The following is a 15381-nucleotide window of genomic DNA, read 5'->3' as shown; positions in this document are numbered from 1 at the left end:
TTTTAACTAAACGACTAAGGAACTGCATCTCTGCAGAATCTGTGAAGAAAGCCTTGGAGGACAAATATGTTGAGCATGCCAAATCTTGGGAAGAAGCCCGAGAAAAGACTAGAAAAACATATGCGAGTTTGAATGAATTCCAAGAAGTCAAATAACTCAATGACCATCTCCGAAAAGTGGTTGATGAGCTGCAAAAATAGTTTGATGGTTTGAAGAAATCATACGCAGACTGGCACATAAAATATTTACAGCTGTCGGATATCATGGGGAAGAATACTCCCTCCGTTCCTAAATATTTGTCTTTCTAGATATTTCAACAAGTGAATACATACAGAGCAAAATGAGTGAATCTACACTCTAAGGCCCTGTTTGGTTCAGATTTTATTGACGGATTCCACTGCTGCGCAGCAGAATCTGAACCAAAGGACGAACCCAGCAGAATCCAATTCCAGAAATCTGCTGCCAAAATCAGAACCAAAAGCGGAAGCAGCCCAGGACGTGCTTTTCAAAATCTGATTCCACTGCGGGCCAAAATCTGAAAAAGCTGTATCAGCTGGTTTGCCAAATGACCTGCATTTTTTCACATCAGATTTTCCACAGCAGATTTTTCACAGCTACTTTTAGAAATCCACAGTCGAACCAAACAGGGCCTACGTACATCCGTATCTTGTAGTCCATTTGAAATGTCTAAAAGACTTATATTTAGGAACAGAGGGAGTAGAATGCAGTATGAGAAGGATCTTGGTGAACTCAGTCACCGTAAAGGTGAAGCTTAAACTTTCTTTGTGAACCAGCTAGATGACGTTAACCAGAAAATTGGAAAGAAACTTGAAGTAATTGATTGTCTTCCTGCCGAGTGACATTCAAACTGACCTCTTTTTACTCATTGTCACTGACCTTCACTTGTGCAGAATTTTGTTCCGATCCGAGTGAGGAGGCGCATAAGGTTCACCAAGAACTTGAAGCATACGGGATGGACATCAAGGAGACCCCATAGGCATCCACTCGGTAGCAGAGTTTTTCATCTGGCTAGAGGAGCATACTGAAGCGGCAAGGGACCATGTAGCCCGAGTGAAGGAATCCACGAAGGAAATCAATGCAGACATGCGCCCTAGGGAAGAACTTGATGGAGAACTAGAAGCCTGCCTATCCCAACTTGCGCAAGTGTGAGACCGAGTGACACAATGGAAGAAATGCATTGCACGTCATAGACCTGATGTTGCCCTTGCTCTCACTCTCACATTCCTAAGATCAATAGTTGGATCTGGGAATACAGAGGGCCAAAACTTTGAAGACCACTTGGAGACCTTCATCGAAGCTGCAAGCCAGATTACCGATTTCATTGATTTGGATACTTTCATTGATCCAGTCAGAGTGCCAGACACCCTAAAGGCCGAGGCCGAAAAGGAAAAGGCAACGAGTGAAAAACTTAAGTGTTAAATTTTCCTTGGAATGCTGAGTGAAATTTGTAAGAGACTTTCAGTCTGATTGAGCAGCGAGACTCGAAAACTCCTTCGTTATTTTGCTTTAGAAACTTTGAATCGGATCAAGTTAAATTGTTACTTTGGATTACTTTTCTTTGACTCTCTTATAATTGGCTCTTCGTCCGGTTGAATCTTGTTAAGGAACTCTCTTGTGACCATCTAGGTAGACATGCTGCAACTAAGTTGGAAAGAGGAAAAGTTGTTTAAATCCACTCGGGTTGCTTGAACTTTTTGATAGAATAGAAAGAAAAGCGAGTCAGGATTTTGCACACACTGGGTGTGACTTAATACGTCTCCAATGTATCTATAATTTTTGAAGTATTAATGCCATGTTTACAATAGTTTTATATGGTTTTGGTGCATTTTTTATATAACTTCTATAATTTTTATGGACTAACTTTATAACTCAGGGTTTACTTGTAATTGGTGTTCCACCCTATGTGGTGACTGTTGTAAGCCTGTAACAAACAATTATAAAACTATTATTTTTAATTAATATAATGAATTACTTTTCAACAAAAAATACAACACTCTTGTTTATGATAGCAACATCAGAAACATGTCTTCTCCTAGTTAGAGCATCTATATCCGGACCCCATATCCAATCCAAACGTCTGGGTGGGCTGCCCGAACTCTTGTCGCATGCAAAATTGCCACAAAACCGAACATGGCAAATCTGTCCCAAACGCCAGACTAACAGGCAACCCTCATATCCAGCCCATATTTAGGACGGATATGGGATGCCCAAACGCACCCACCACATTGGATCAGTCCGACTGTGGCCACCCGACCCCACATATATTGAACCCGATCCGTACTTCAGACAAAACCCTGGACGCATTCCCCTCCATTCCCCTCCACCCCAAGCTCCCTTTTTTGGCGATCTCCGGCCTTCTCCGGCATGGCAGGCAGCTGATCCGAGTCCTACACCTCCTGATCTGTTGACTGGGTACTCGTCCCACGCGGCCCCGAGGAGGAGATGGTTGTCCGCATTGCGCTCCGCCGCCCCCAGGAGGAGTCTGCCCAACAGTGACGGACTCCATCCAGCAAGCATCCATTGCGTCCTCCTGAATGGTGCATGGATCTGACGTGAGGCGCATCTCCGCTGCCTTGCCGAAGGTGGAGCGGTCTGTCCGGAGTCCGAACATTGTGGCGGATGCACAACCGCTTCGTTGACGCGTCAAGGCGGAGGTGCACAACCACTTCACGTCCGATAAAAATATAGTGCGGCGTGCCCGTCGTGCGAGGCAGCGAGCAGGAGACAGCGGCAGCCCTCACGGCAGACGCCGGCGAGGCAAAGTCGTCTCTCTAGCGCACCGCAACCGTCGTGGTGGACGTGTCGGCCTCCAACCACGACTGATCCATTGTCAATCTCACGTCCACCAGCGACGTGCAGGCTCCGGGATCCGATGAGGAAGAGTAGGGCATGGGAGACGTCGATGCGTGTCCTATGCCCTAATCTACCTCGCCGGCGACCGCACCTTCACTCCGAGGGGCGCAGCCGGCTGCCAGACATGAACATGGCCGGAACAACAAGGACGGGCGCCGGCAAAATAGTTTTAGTTGCATGTGATCTTATGGATTTGATTATTTGTGAATGGGGTATCTGATTGTAGAAACGATTGTTTGTGTGTTGATCGGTCATTGTCCGTGAACGCGTCCGGGACGGATTTACGATTTATGGTTGTAGATGCTCTTAGCAATCTTTGACAGCAACAAGCGCCTACTTTAGCCGTTGAATGACCCAGCATTTCCACAGTGGACTGAACATGAAGAGTCTTCCTTTCTAGACTGATCAAGCTGTTTTCTGCTGTCTTGCTGGGTATCAATAAATTCGCGCTTTCTGTGAAGCTTCCGTGAACCCGGATATGCATGTGTAACTCACTACTGTCCGCGCAGAGAGAGCACAATACACGTACCAGAAGGGTAACGGCACTAGCTACCAAGCACCGACGTGGAAAAAGGATGGAACTTGGAGGGAGCAGCACGCCGGGGCTGGGATTAATTCCCCGGTCAACACGACGAGCATTTGGTCTGAACCTGCCGAACTCTCGTACAGTGCGACAGCAAGTGCAAGGGCGTGCAGGGTACGCATCAGACTAAGAGCATTTACGGTCGGGCGCCCCTAGCACTTCTCAAACATCTGGACGGTCCCCCCTATTACTGACCGGTCATGGTTTTTTATTTAGACGGGCGTTTTAAACGGTGCTCAAACGTCCGGACTGACCGACACCCTTTATATCCATCCTAAATACGAGGCGGATATGCGGCGCCCGGGCACGCCGTCACGTCGGATCCAGCCCATGCTGGCCCACCCGACCCTACATATATTCGTCCCCATGCGCTCGTCGGACTAAACCCTAACCATTTCACGCCACTTCCCTCAACTCCCTCAACCACCCGAGCTCACCTTCGGCGGTTTCCGGCCTAATCCGGCATGGCAGGCAGCGGATCTGACTCGGACCAGTCCGAATTCGTCAGACTTGGGTGCCATTCTGTGTAGGTTGGACGAGGCAATGACGGTCTGCATTGTACGCCGCTGCTCCGGGGAGGACAGCGCCCGGCCGATGAACGGATCTGTCCGCCATGACTCCATAGCGTCGGCTCAACGGGCGCTCGGGTCCTCTAGGGCTGGATCCCCGCGGTCCCGGCAGCCGAAACCCCTCCCCTTTCCCATCACCGGTCGGGCAGACTGTGAGTCCCACCGGGAACAGGCGGCCTGCCGTGGGAAAGAGAGGATAAGGGCCGCCAAGGCCCGCGGAAATTGCAGCAGCGGAGGCGGCTGATGCGGTGGCACGGGCGGCCGCAGAGGAGGAAGCCATCCGCGCTCGTATTGTGAAGAAACGGCAGCGGAGGAACACGCGCGCCCTCGCCCGAGAACAAAATCGGGCGGTCCGTGCCATGGCCGGGCTGCCACCGAAGGAGGAGAAGGAGGATAATGACTGCGAGGACGGCTTCGGCGACGAGCAGAATCCGGCTCGATCCGTACTGCGTTTTCGACCGGTACTTCCGCGAGAAGGACAGCAAGGACACCGGGAAGGGCAAGGGCAGACGTGAATGAATTCCCCATAGCCAAACATATCAAATTTTGATAGTCCGATGGCATATTTAGTTAGAAGTGATGGAGTAATCGGACGATGTGTGTGCATTAACGTAGTTGCATGAGTTTGAATGAATTTGAGATAATATAATTAAGATGTTCGGATGTGGATTATATTATTTGAGGGGTGCTCGGCTAAAGAGCGTTTGCGGACGTTTGCGCGGCTATAGATGGTCTAAGCTTTGAAACATGACCCCTGCAAAGAAAAGTAGACGAGCCGTGTGAATCTGTGACCGAAGGTCGGTTTGATCTAGTCCAACCTTGACGCCATAGTCGTCCACAAGATCAACATCCACTGCCTATATAAACCGCTTTTCACCGCGCCTTGCCATGCACAGTCACCTCGTAAGCAAGCAGCTGCTACAGCCTCAACAATCAAACCTTGATTCGACATGGCGAAGTCGCCCATGGCGATCTTGGCTCTCGGGCTAGCAGCACTAGTCCTATCCGGCGCCGGGCTGGTGGCCGCGCAGAACTGCGGCTGCCAGCCGAACGAGTGCTGCAGCAAGTACGGTTATTGCGGGACCGATGCCAGCTACTGCGGACAAGATTGTCGGTCGGGCCCGTGCACGGCGAGCGGCGGCGGGAGCGGCGATCCCGTGGAGAGCGTCGTCACCGACGCGTTCTTTGACGGGATCAAGTCCCAGGCCGCCGACGGGTGCCCCGGGAAGAGCTTTTACACGCGCCAGTTTTTCCTGGACGGCGCCCAGGCGAACCCCGACTTCGGCAAAGGCAGCACCAGCGACGACGGCAAGAGGGAGATAGCCGCCTTCTTCGCCCACTTCACCCACGAGACCGGACGTAAGTTCACCTCCAACTTAACACTGGACGAATTCACCTCTCCATAATTAAGCAGGCTATATGTAACTTGCGTGCAGACATGTGCTCCATCGAGGAGAACGAAGGGGCGAGCAAGGATTACTGCGACGAGACGAACACGCAATGGCCGTGTACCCCGGGGAAGGCGTACTACGGGCGCGGGCCGCTGCAGCTGTCGTGGAACTACAACTACGGGGCGGCCGGGGAGAGCACCGGGTTCGACGGGCTCAACAGCCCGGAGACGGTGGCGCAGGACCAGGCGCTAACGTTCAAGGCGGCGTTCTGGTTCTGGATGACCAACGTGCACCAGGCCGTGCCCAGTGGGTTCGGCGCGACGACCAGGGCAATCAACGGTGACGTGGAGTGCGACGGCAAGAAGCCAGACTTGGTGAGCGCGCGGGCGGGCTACTACACGGACTACTGCCAGCAGTTCGGCGTCGACCCAGGGAACAACCTCACTTGCTAGGTGCTTGGTTCTGAATTGATCGACGCGCAAAAACCTTTCTGGCGATGCTCCTACTGCTCTACCTCCCTGTGTATTCTGGGATATCTATATATCCTGTATACGTAATAAATTTACATCTCTGTATTCATATATCGGTAATGCAAACATACTAAATAAACATTTCTTGACAAAATATCCAAATGATGCAAATATTTCATCATTCCAGAAATTGTGATTATTTTAGAGAAGTGATTTTAACTATTTCAGAAATTTATTTCCACTATTTCAGACAAGTGGCCGGTTTCTAATGTTTCATTTACTTCAGAAAAGTGATATTGGATATTCCATTATTCCAGAGATTTAAATTATTTCAGAAAAGTGATTTGCACTATTAAAAAGGTTAATTTAAATATTTCATTAAACTGATTTAAAATATTTCACTATTCCAAAAATTGCGATTACTTTAGTAAAATGATTTGAACAATTTCACAAATATGTTTTCCAGTATTTCACTGTTGTTGTAATGAAACAACACGGTGATTAGGGGTGTTAGCAACATGGTCAAAATTGAGATTATTGCGGATGTTGTTAGACTAGCGAGGGCAACAAATATTTTAATTGGAGGTGTGTATGATGTAGAACTTATAGCGAAGGTTGTGGATGAGGTTATCCTACACCAGGTAGGCCCACGGAGATATAAAACCCAACAAAGGTCATAGAGGCCCAAGCTCACGTCCTGTATGACCCAAGATAATGTCAGCAACAAGGGTTTTTTGTCAATCGGCATGGGCACTTGTAGGAAGGATCACCTCACTCGGTCCACAAAGCAACCCCTCACTCGAATAAACTTCACTCGGGCCATCCAGGAGAGCTATGCCCAGGAGCATCAAGGTGGACATCCACTAAGCATTTATGACTAATGAGTTTTCATCATAGCAATTAATTACTTCTATTATTTCATGTAGTGGGCAGGCATTATTACACACATGTAATGTAGCTAACAACAACCCAGGGGTAAAGCGCACTCTATATAAGGCTACCCCTGGTGACCAGCTATAGGTTCAAACCTGTTGCAATCGCAAAACCATATGCAAGAACACCTCTCAATGATACAAGACTAGGGCTTTTACCTCCACCGCAGACGGGCCTGAATGTGTATATATCTTGAGTCACCCACCTGCATCTCGTTAGATCAAGACTCGTCTCCTACCTCTCTTACTGTCAAGTTTATCCCACGACAGTTATCTTACATGATAAGATTGCGACATCAATATTTTTTGGATAGGTCCAGTCGACTCGACGGAGTGTGACCTAGTCCTACATTAATAAGACATTGATGAAGGTTTGGTGGCAGGCCTAAGTCGAACGGGACTACTCGGCACGCTCTCCAAATTTCTCTTCCTCAATGTCAGTTTGAGTCGAATGTGGCTCCTCGAACACTACCCTAGAGCTCTTTGAACGAGGCTTGAAGTTTTAGTGCTCTCCCTACCCTCCTCTAATTTTATTCAAGTAAGAGTGAATGAGTTACATGCCTATGGGAGCTTTATAGGGGCTAGGGATTCTTGACAAATGATCAAGACTACCCTTGAGATGGTAGGTCTTTTTTAGTGGAACATAGTATATTTTTTATGCAAAATGTTCTAAGGCATACAAACAATATCCGGCGAATTGTCAAACCAAACATAGCGGCCAACATCTAGAGAAGATGCGATCTTCCTTAGATTGAGATGTAGGTGGTAGGGGTAGGATTGGTAACCTTGGGTCCATGCGTCCATAGCGGACTATGAAAGGGAGTGAATCCATGCCTCATGGTGGAAAAATCCTTCATATCCCTCTACCATGGTGGGCTTCTCTTGCTGGACTTCTTTCTTGGCTTGGACTTCTTTGCTTTTGTGCCATCCCTTCGAATTTATCTTTTTTATTACCTCCGATCCATATTACTTATCACTCAAATGGATGTATGTAGATGTATTTTAGTATTAAATACAACTATTTCAGCAACAAGTTACATGGATCGGAGGGAGTACATGAGATCCTACTCCAATTTTTGTTTAGAAAAGGAGCCCATGCCCTCAATTCTTTTTTTTCCCGCATGAACACTGACAAAACAACTTATTCGACACAAAAGTATTGTTTTGTCATCCTCCCAGATTGTGGCATCAGCCAACATTCACACACACAAAACCACATCCTTGACATCCAATAAGAAGTCTCACCATCACTGGGGGCGCACAAAAAAAGCTGAAAACTCTGTTACTACAAAGGAAAAAGAAAGAAAAGTAGATGAACGGCCAGCAATCCGCACCTCCCTTCTCATAGCTACATCTACCAATCATCAGTCAGCCGCATCGTCATAGGGGAAGTGAAGTCTATTTTAAACCTTAAAGTCATAGGGCTCGTTGGAATCAAACCCTCACGTCTAAATCCCTGAAATCGGTACCCTGAACTCTCAGATCCCCGTCAATATTAACCCTACATCCACCCTAGCCCTGTTTGTGGCACTGAAAAAAGGATAATCCTGGCCGGGATTCTAGGTTCTCTCACTGACTTAGCGGCCCTACACGCCATATCCATCTTCTTGCCTGCTACTATCTTTTGGAGCTACCCGAACGGGAACAATGATGCTTGCCTCGTTGTGAGCACCTGCAGGGATTTCTCCCGCATTCTCAAACCCAACCGCCCAACCGGACGGAACCGACCCGCCAAACCGTCGCCCACCACCATGTGCCAACGCAGTAGCGCCGCCACCTACGCCGCCTCACTACGAACACCACCACGAGGCTAAGAGGACTGGAGAGAAGCGCACCACAACGGGAGCAGCAACACCGACGCCGAGCAGGAGGGAACCACCTCCACCGCCGTCGTGCGGGAGGCCCGTGCCTCCGACACCGTCGCGGTAGCCGTCCGGACATGGCAGCGGTGCATGTCGGGCCACCCCTGGCACAGCCAGGCCTGAAGCGGGCCCGTTAGACCCCGCCGGCCATGATGCAGCAGGTCGGCGTCGGCGCCGCCAGCACCCAGCCGCTCGTCGCGTCTCCCCCGCCTCCCAGAAGCGACGCCGGAGACGATCCCTGCCGCCAGCCCGACCAGGCCCAGATGGGGCCCGAAGGGCCCAGATCTGGGCCGAGCGGACGACACCAGATCGTGCCGCCCAGCTGCCCGCCTGCGTCGCGCCACGGAGCCCCGCCACCACGCCAGACCGCCGCCGCCTAATTGCACCCCCCAGAGCAGTTCCACCCGCGCCGGAGAGCGACCGGGAGGGGAAGGGCAGGAAGGCCGTGGGCACCGGCGCCGGCGATGGCGGCGGGAGGGAGGGAGGGGGGGCCTGGAGGGAGGAGGAAGGACGCGCGGTCGCCCACCAGGGGGGGCGACGCGGTCGCGAGAGGGAGAGTCTGGATCCCTCTTTTCCATCCATTATTTTCGGAGTTTCATGTCTACATCTGAAAGATCACATTTGCACTGGAGCAATGTTTTTTTAGAAAACCAAAATTTACTTGTCCTGTTGCATTTGTGATCTAAAACCGTTGGCAAATCAAAAGTGACAAGCGCTACAGGAGGAAATTAGTTTTCGAGAAGGTGAAATACTCGCATCCGTAAACCACAATAACATTTTTCACATGTGTATCTCTGTGAAAATGCTCTGCTTGGCGAATACTTTGTATATTTTGTGGAGTAATCTTCATTGGGAAATCAAATATGCACGATATAGACCTTGGGTCACTTGAAGCAATCAAAACACACATGAGTTTTATTGGTCGTATTAAAATTTAAGTCATGTTTTCATCTATGCGGACCTGGTGGAACTTGAGTACTACCAGGTTAATTTTCCGTCTCTCATTTTTTAAACATGAAGGTCCAACAACAGTAATTCTTTTTCCTTGCCTAACTAAAGTTTTATAAAGGAAAGGAGGAAGTCAGCTGAGATTCTGTAGAGTTTGACAATGCATCAGAACTCTGGGATGCGTATGAACATTATGCTCTAGCGGTATCATTAAAAACCATCACATTATGATGAGGAAATGGAAAATGAATTTGGAGTTTGCAGTCATCCTATGTTAATCCAGTCTTCTTATTTTCTGATGTTTGCCACTTTATCTTCACATGATTTTTTTTAGGACAGTATGAAATCCACATCCAATTGATAGATATACCGGTGGTTCTTCATATTGTTACCTTGCCTTAATATTTATAAAAGGAAAAGAGGAACGACTATACTGTTTGACACTGCTATTGGTAAGATCCATGTACATGTAGTAGCTTCACTGTTGCCGCCTCTTTTTCTGCTACATGTGTAAATGCAGTTAGAGTTCAGAATACAAGAGATTTTTTTGCGGAAAAAAAATTCAAAGATCTTTGTTATTTGGGCTTCAAAATGTTTGAGAAAAAAATACCTTGGTTTAAATATGTACAGTAATCTTCTAATTCAAGGACAATTGCAGAAGTTTGCTTGGTGAAGGTCTTGGATCACTTGGCATCACAGACTCAAAGAGCCCGAGGACCTTTAAAAGCAAACTGATTCATCTTTGAGGCACATAATATCTGTAAGGGTAATTTCTTAGTTTTCATATGATCGCGATGCAGAGGCTAGGAGCACTATCTCTTTCATTATCTATCGAACAGGTACATATTCTTCCATGTCTTTTTATGCCATTGTGTAGCTTTGGGTGTTTCCGGTTGATTTCTACTTTGTTATATGATCGTAAACGATATTAAGCTACTAGAACTAGGGTTTGATAGCGCCTTTTGGTCACTGTTGTAGGTAGATCACAAGTATCTGTATTGCTTCATTTAATTAAAATTGAGCAGGTCTCTGCCCTGTTCAAATAATAAATAAATAAATACATATTATTTCCTCATGTTGCAAATGTAGCTCCAAACTTTCATTTTTTAGTTTTTGAAGGAGAAAACACATCTCAGATCAGTGAGTTGCTTTGCACAATTTATTTTATTGAACTATGTAGTTTGCAACTGGGGTTCTTTGATTCCTCATTGTTGTAGGGAGTTAGGTGTAAAACAGAAAAGTGAGAAGGGCTTGGATGTAATTGTAAAGTGTATATACTGGGAGGAGAGTTAATGGATCAGGAGTGTGGGTTCTTCGAGAAATCTCTCTTTTCCCCTTTTCTGCATGAGTGCTGGAGAGGTGAGATCCATCAATTTAGACAACATGGTATCGGAGAAAGGCAAGAAATCACTCCATTGTCACGCGGATTGACAGTGATGTGTGCTGGAGGCTGCGGAGGTGAATCTGTGGGGGAAGACGCGGGATTTGGGCGACCGTGGTGCTGCCCGTGCTGGGGGCCACGGAGGTGAAGCTGTGGCGGTCAGGCTGCTTTGAGGAGGTTCAGACGAGAGTGCTTGGAGGAGGTACAGACCAGCAGCTGTTGGACTCTCTGGTTTGACTTGCTGTGGAGCAGACAACAAGTCACAAGGGTGGTTGATCCTGAAGTTGGAAGATTTTTAGGCTGCTAAGAAGACCAAAGAGGTGAGCTACAATGGCTGAGAAGGATAGTGCTCCAACTGGAGTCACAACAGGAGAGCTTGCATCTGTGTTCCAAGCCATGGATGAGAAATACAGGCTGCTATTTGAGGCTATTGGGAAGCAAGGAGGGAGTTCAAAATCAGAACCAGAGATTAAAGAAGAGATCCATCCATTGCAGGTGCCACTGGTAATGTTAGAAGGGTCTGAAACCTATGCAAGTTGGGCAGAGCATGCAGAGACAATTCTTGTCTCAAGAAGGCTAGAGGGCTATATTCTTGGGGCAATTGAAAAACCAGAGGATGAGAACTCTAAGGAAGGACAAAGGTGGAAGATGACCAATGCATTGGTCAGAGCATGGCTGTTGAGTTCACTTTCACCTCAAATTGCCAAGCAGGTGGAAAGGATTAAGGAGGCGTCGGAAATTTGGCGGTTGTTGAAAGGTACGTATTCTGGAGTCGGCAATGAGATGCTTGCTTGTCGAATTCAGAGCGAGTTGCAGGTGTTGAGTCGGGGTGATAAATCAGTTGTGGAGTATGTGTCTGAGTTGAAGAGATTGTGGAATGACATGGACTATTTTGATCCAATTGAGATGGAATATGGCAAGTGTATTGAGAAATTTAACAAATGGACAGAAAGGAGACGTGTAAGGGACTTCCTAAATGGACTTAATCCTAAATTTGAAAATAGGCGGGTTGCACTATATGGTAGCGGAAAGCTACCTACACTTGAACATGCAATCTCAGCTATTGTTAGTGAGGAAACCAGGTTGAAATTAGAGGCAGCCGGGTCAGTGACACAAGGCATCATGCATCGGCGATCAGCACTCTATGCAGCAGATGGTGGAAATTATCAAAGGTCGGGATCAAATATAGCTGAGAAGAAATGCTTCGAGTGCGGTCAGCCAGGACACTTTAGGTTTTCATGCCCTGAATTAATGGGAGGTGGTAGAGGAAGAGGGCAGGAGTGGCGGGGAAGAGGCCGTGGCCGTGGTCTTGAAGGACGAGGTGGTCGTGGTTGAGGGAGTCCTGGATTAGGGGGTCCTCGGACAGCCGGACTATATACTTTGGCCGGACTGTTGGACTATGAAGATACAAGATTGAAGACTTCGTCCCGTGTCCGGGTGGGACTCTCCTTTCCGTGGAAGGCAAGCTTGGCAATTCGGATATGTAGATCTCCTCCCTTGTAACCAACTCTGTGTAACCCTAGCCCCCTCCGGTGTCTATATAAACCGGAGGGTTTAGTCCGTAGGACAAAAACAATCATAATCATAGGCTAGCTTCTAGGGTTTAGCCTCTACGATCTCGTGGTAGATCAACTCTTGTAATACTCATATCATCAAGATCAATCAAGCAGGAAGTAGGGTATTACCTCGATCGAGAGGGCCCAAACCTGGGTAAACATTGTGTCCCCCGCCTCCTGTTACCATCCGCCTTAGACACACAGTTCGTGACCCCCTACCCGAGATCCGCCGGTTTTGACACCGACATTGGTGCTTTCATTGAGAGTTCCACTGTGCCGTCACGATAAGGCTTGATGGCTCGTCTTGTTGTCAAGGACAACATTACTTCTGGGGGAGCCCTGGCTGTAGGGCAAACTCTCCGACTAGGCGGCTTCATCATGACCGCCCGTTCGGCCGTCGCGCCGACAATGACTTCTCGGGTCATCAAAAACAGCCTCCACGTCGGCTCACGATTCGCCGAGCAGATGGATCCAATGGAGCTCTCTTCCTTGAACGAACTCTTAGATTGCATCGCCGCCCTGGGAGTCGCCACGGACTATGATCGGATCGGGCTTAAACCCGACCAAAGGGAGATTAACTCTCCGCCGGTCACCCATCAGATAGCGGTGGTGGAGGAGCAATGTAGCGATTCTTCCTCTATTTTGAGGACAAACTATGTCCGGATTCCCGAGCTCTCCGAGCCGGATACCCATCTACGGGAGGACATGGCCCAAGCTTCGAACCTAGAATCAGACAGAAGGCCAGATCTATTGGGCAACATCTCGGAGCCCGAACTGCCAAGCTCGGAAACTCCTCCGCCCCTGGGTCTCAAATCGGGTCAGGGTTTGGACCTAAATCTATCTACCCACCCAGACATAAGTGATCTTTCCCACATTAGACAAAAGCCCCAAGAGACAGTACATCACTATTGGGCCAGATTCCTCCTTGCAAAGAGCAAGGTCAAGGACTGTCGCGAGGAAGACGCAATTTCATTATTTTGCAAAAATTGCACGGACAAGGGAATTCTCAACGCCATAAGTCGTCGTGACATAGCACACTTCGCTGACTTGGCGGCCATAGTACAGAAGTACTGTGCGATGGAAAGCGCCTAGAAAACCCAAACAAAATTCTGGGATCCTCCGACTCTCACTAAACCCCCCGTCCGAACTAAAAGGGTGTACTCTCGTAAGTCACCCGATCTAATTACAAGGAAACCAAAGCCCACTACAGGGCGTGGAACTGTATTGGAAGGATGGCTCAAGGGGCCATGCAAAATTCACAGTACACCAGATACCATGCCAACACACAGCCTTAGAGCATGTTGGATACTCCGGCAGGTGGCCAAGAGCGGCGAGGATCTCCTCATCAACAACACCACAGAGCACCATCCCGTGGAAAATAACAATACAGTATTGACAGTCTTCGAGACCTTCGCCTCAAATAATAGGCGCAAGCGAGCACTCCGCAGCCTGGCCGAAGTCTGCCACGTTGCAGCAATAAATCCATGGAGCGATACGGCCATAACCTTCAATGCCAGTGACGAACCTCAATTCCGGAAAACCCGAGCACCAGCCGCCTTGGTCCTTAGTCCAATTGTGGACGGCTTCTGGCTTACTAAAGTGTTCTTGGATGGTGGCAGCGGATTAAACCTCATCTATGAGGAGACTCTTCGAAAAATGGAAATAGACAAGAGCCGCATTGAGCAAAGCAGCATGACCTTCAGAGGAATCTTCCCTAGTCGGGAGGCACGATGTGCGGGAAAAATCACACTAGATGTGGTATTCGGCAGGCGCAGAATTATAGGTCTGAAGAAATCACATTCCAAGTGGCCCGTTCAGTAGCGGATACCACGCCCTTTTAGGGTGGGAGGCATTCACGATCTTCCAAGCTATACCCCATTACGGGTACATGAAGCTCAAAATGCCCGGGCCCAATGGAATCATCACTCTAGTTAGTGATCCGGACATAGCACTCCGCGCAGAAAATAAAACCGCCGCACTGGCCCTCGAGGCGTTATCTGAAGCCCTTGCGGCCGAAGAACTAACTGCGCTGCACTCCACAGTGGACAGGGACGACGTGATACTCGACAAAAGACCCAAGTCCACCTCTTTTAAACAAGCAGACGAAATAGTCAAATTCCAGGTCCACCCAACGGACCCTACAAAAACAGCATCCATCGGGGCACAACTGAACCCCACAACAGACACCGAACTGCGGGAGTTCTTGTGCGAGAATTGGGACATATTCGCCTGGCATCCTTCAGACATGCCAGGAATCCCACGCAGGCTAGCCGAGCACAACCTTAACATTCTAAAGGGGTTCAAGCCGGTCAAGCAGACTCTCCGACGTTTCTCTGTGCCTAAGCGACAAGCCATGGGAGAAGAGCTAGCCAAGTTACTCGAGGCCGGATTCATTAGAGAAATAAAACATCCGGACTGGCTAGCAAACCTGGTGATGGTACCAAAGAAGGACAAATCCTGGCGCCTATGTGTCGACTTCAAGAACCTTAACAAGGCTTGCCCCAAGGATCCCTTCCCCCTCCCCCGAATCGATCAAATTGTCGACGCTACCGCAGGACACGACTCATTGTGTTTCCTCGACGCATACTCCGGATACCATCAAATTAAGATGGCGGAATCCGATCAAGCCGCAACGGCATTTATCACTCCATACGGCCCCTTCTGTTTTAACACCATGCCTTTCGGGCTAAAAAACGCCGGTGCAACCTATCAACGCATGATTCAGACATGCCTGGAAACACAAATCGGCAAAACAATGGGGGCATACATAGACGATGTGGTCATTAAAACCAGACATGTCGAATCCTTAATAGAC

At 48.6% G+C, this 15381-nt stretch overlaps 1 protein-coding gene across 1 annotated transcript; it reads left to right on the top strand.

The window, feature by feature from the left end:
- Positions 1-4874: 4874 nt before the first annotated feature.
- LOC123053754 (chitinase 5) lies at positions 4875-6043 on the top strand. The gene is made up of 2 exons (XM_044477299.1): positions 4875-5385; positions 5463-6043. Exons 1-2 carry the CDS (start codon positions 4977-4979, stop codon positions 5867-5869), a joined length of 816 nt encoding a protein of 271 aa, XP_044333234.1. The 5' UTR covers positions 4875-4976; the 3' UTR covers positions 5870-6043.
- Positions 6044-15381: the final 9338 nt, after the last annotated feature.

Source organism: Triticum aestivum, chromosome 2D (assembly GCF_018294505.1).
Source record: "Triticum aestivum cultivar Chinese Spring chromosome 2D, IWGSC CS RefSeq v2.1, whole genome shotgun sequence".
In the NCBI taxonomy this organism is placed as follows: Eukaryota; Viridiplantae; Streptophyta; class Magnoliopsida; order Poales; family Poaceae; genus Triticum; species Triticum aestivum.
Note: the sequence above shows the minus strand (reverse complement) of the source record. Positions and strands in the feature narration are given on the sequence as shown.

Excerpts from the sequence above, each read along its gene's own strand:
- LOC123053754 (XM_044477299.1), top strand. The coding sequence starts at position 4,977 with ATGGCGAAGTCGCCCATGGCGATCTTGGCTCTCGGGCTAGCAGCACTA. Across the intron at positions 5,386-5,462 it reads CTTCACCCACGAGACCGGAC|ACATGTGCTCCATCGAGGAG; the intron begins GTAAGTTCACCT and ends ACTTGCGTGCAG.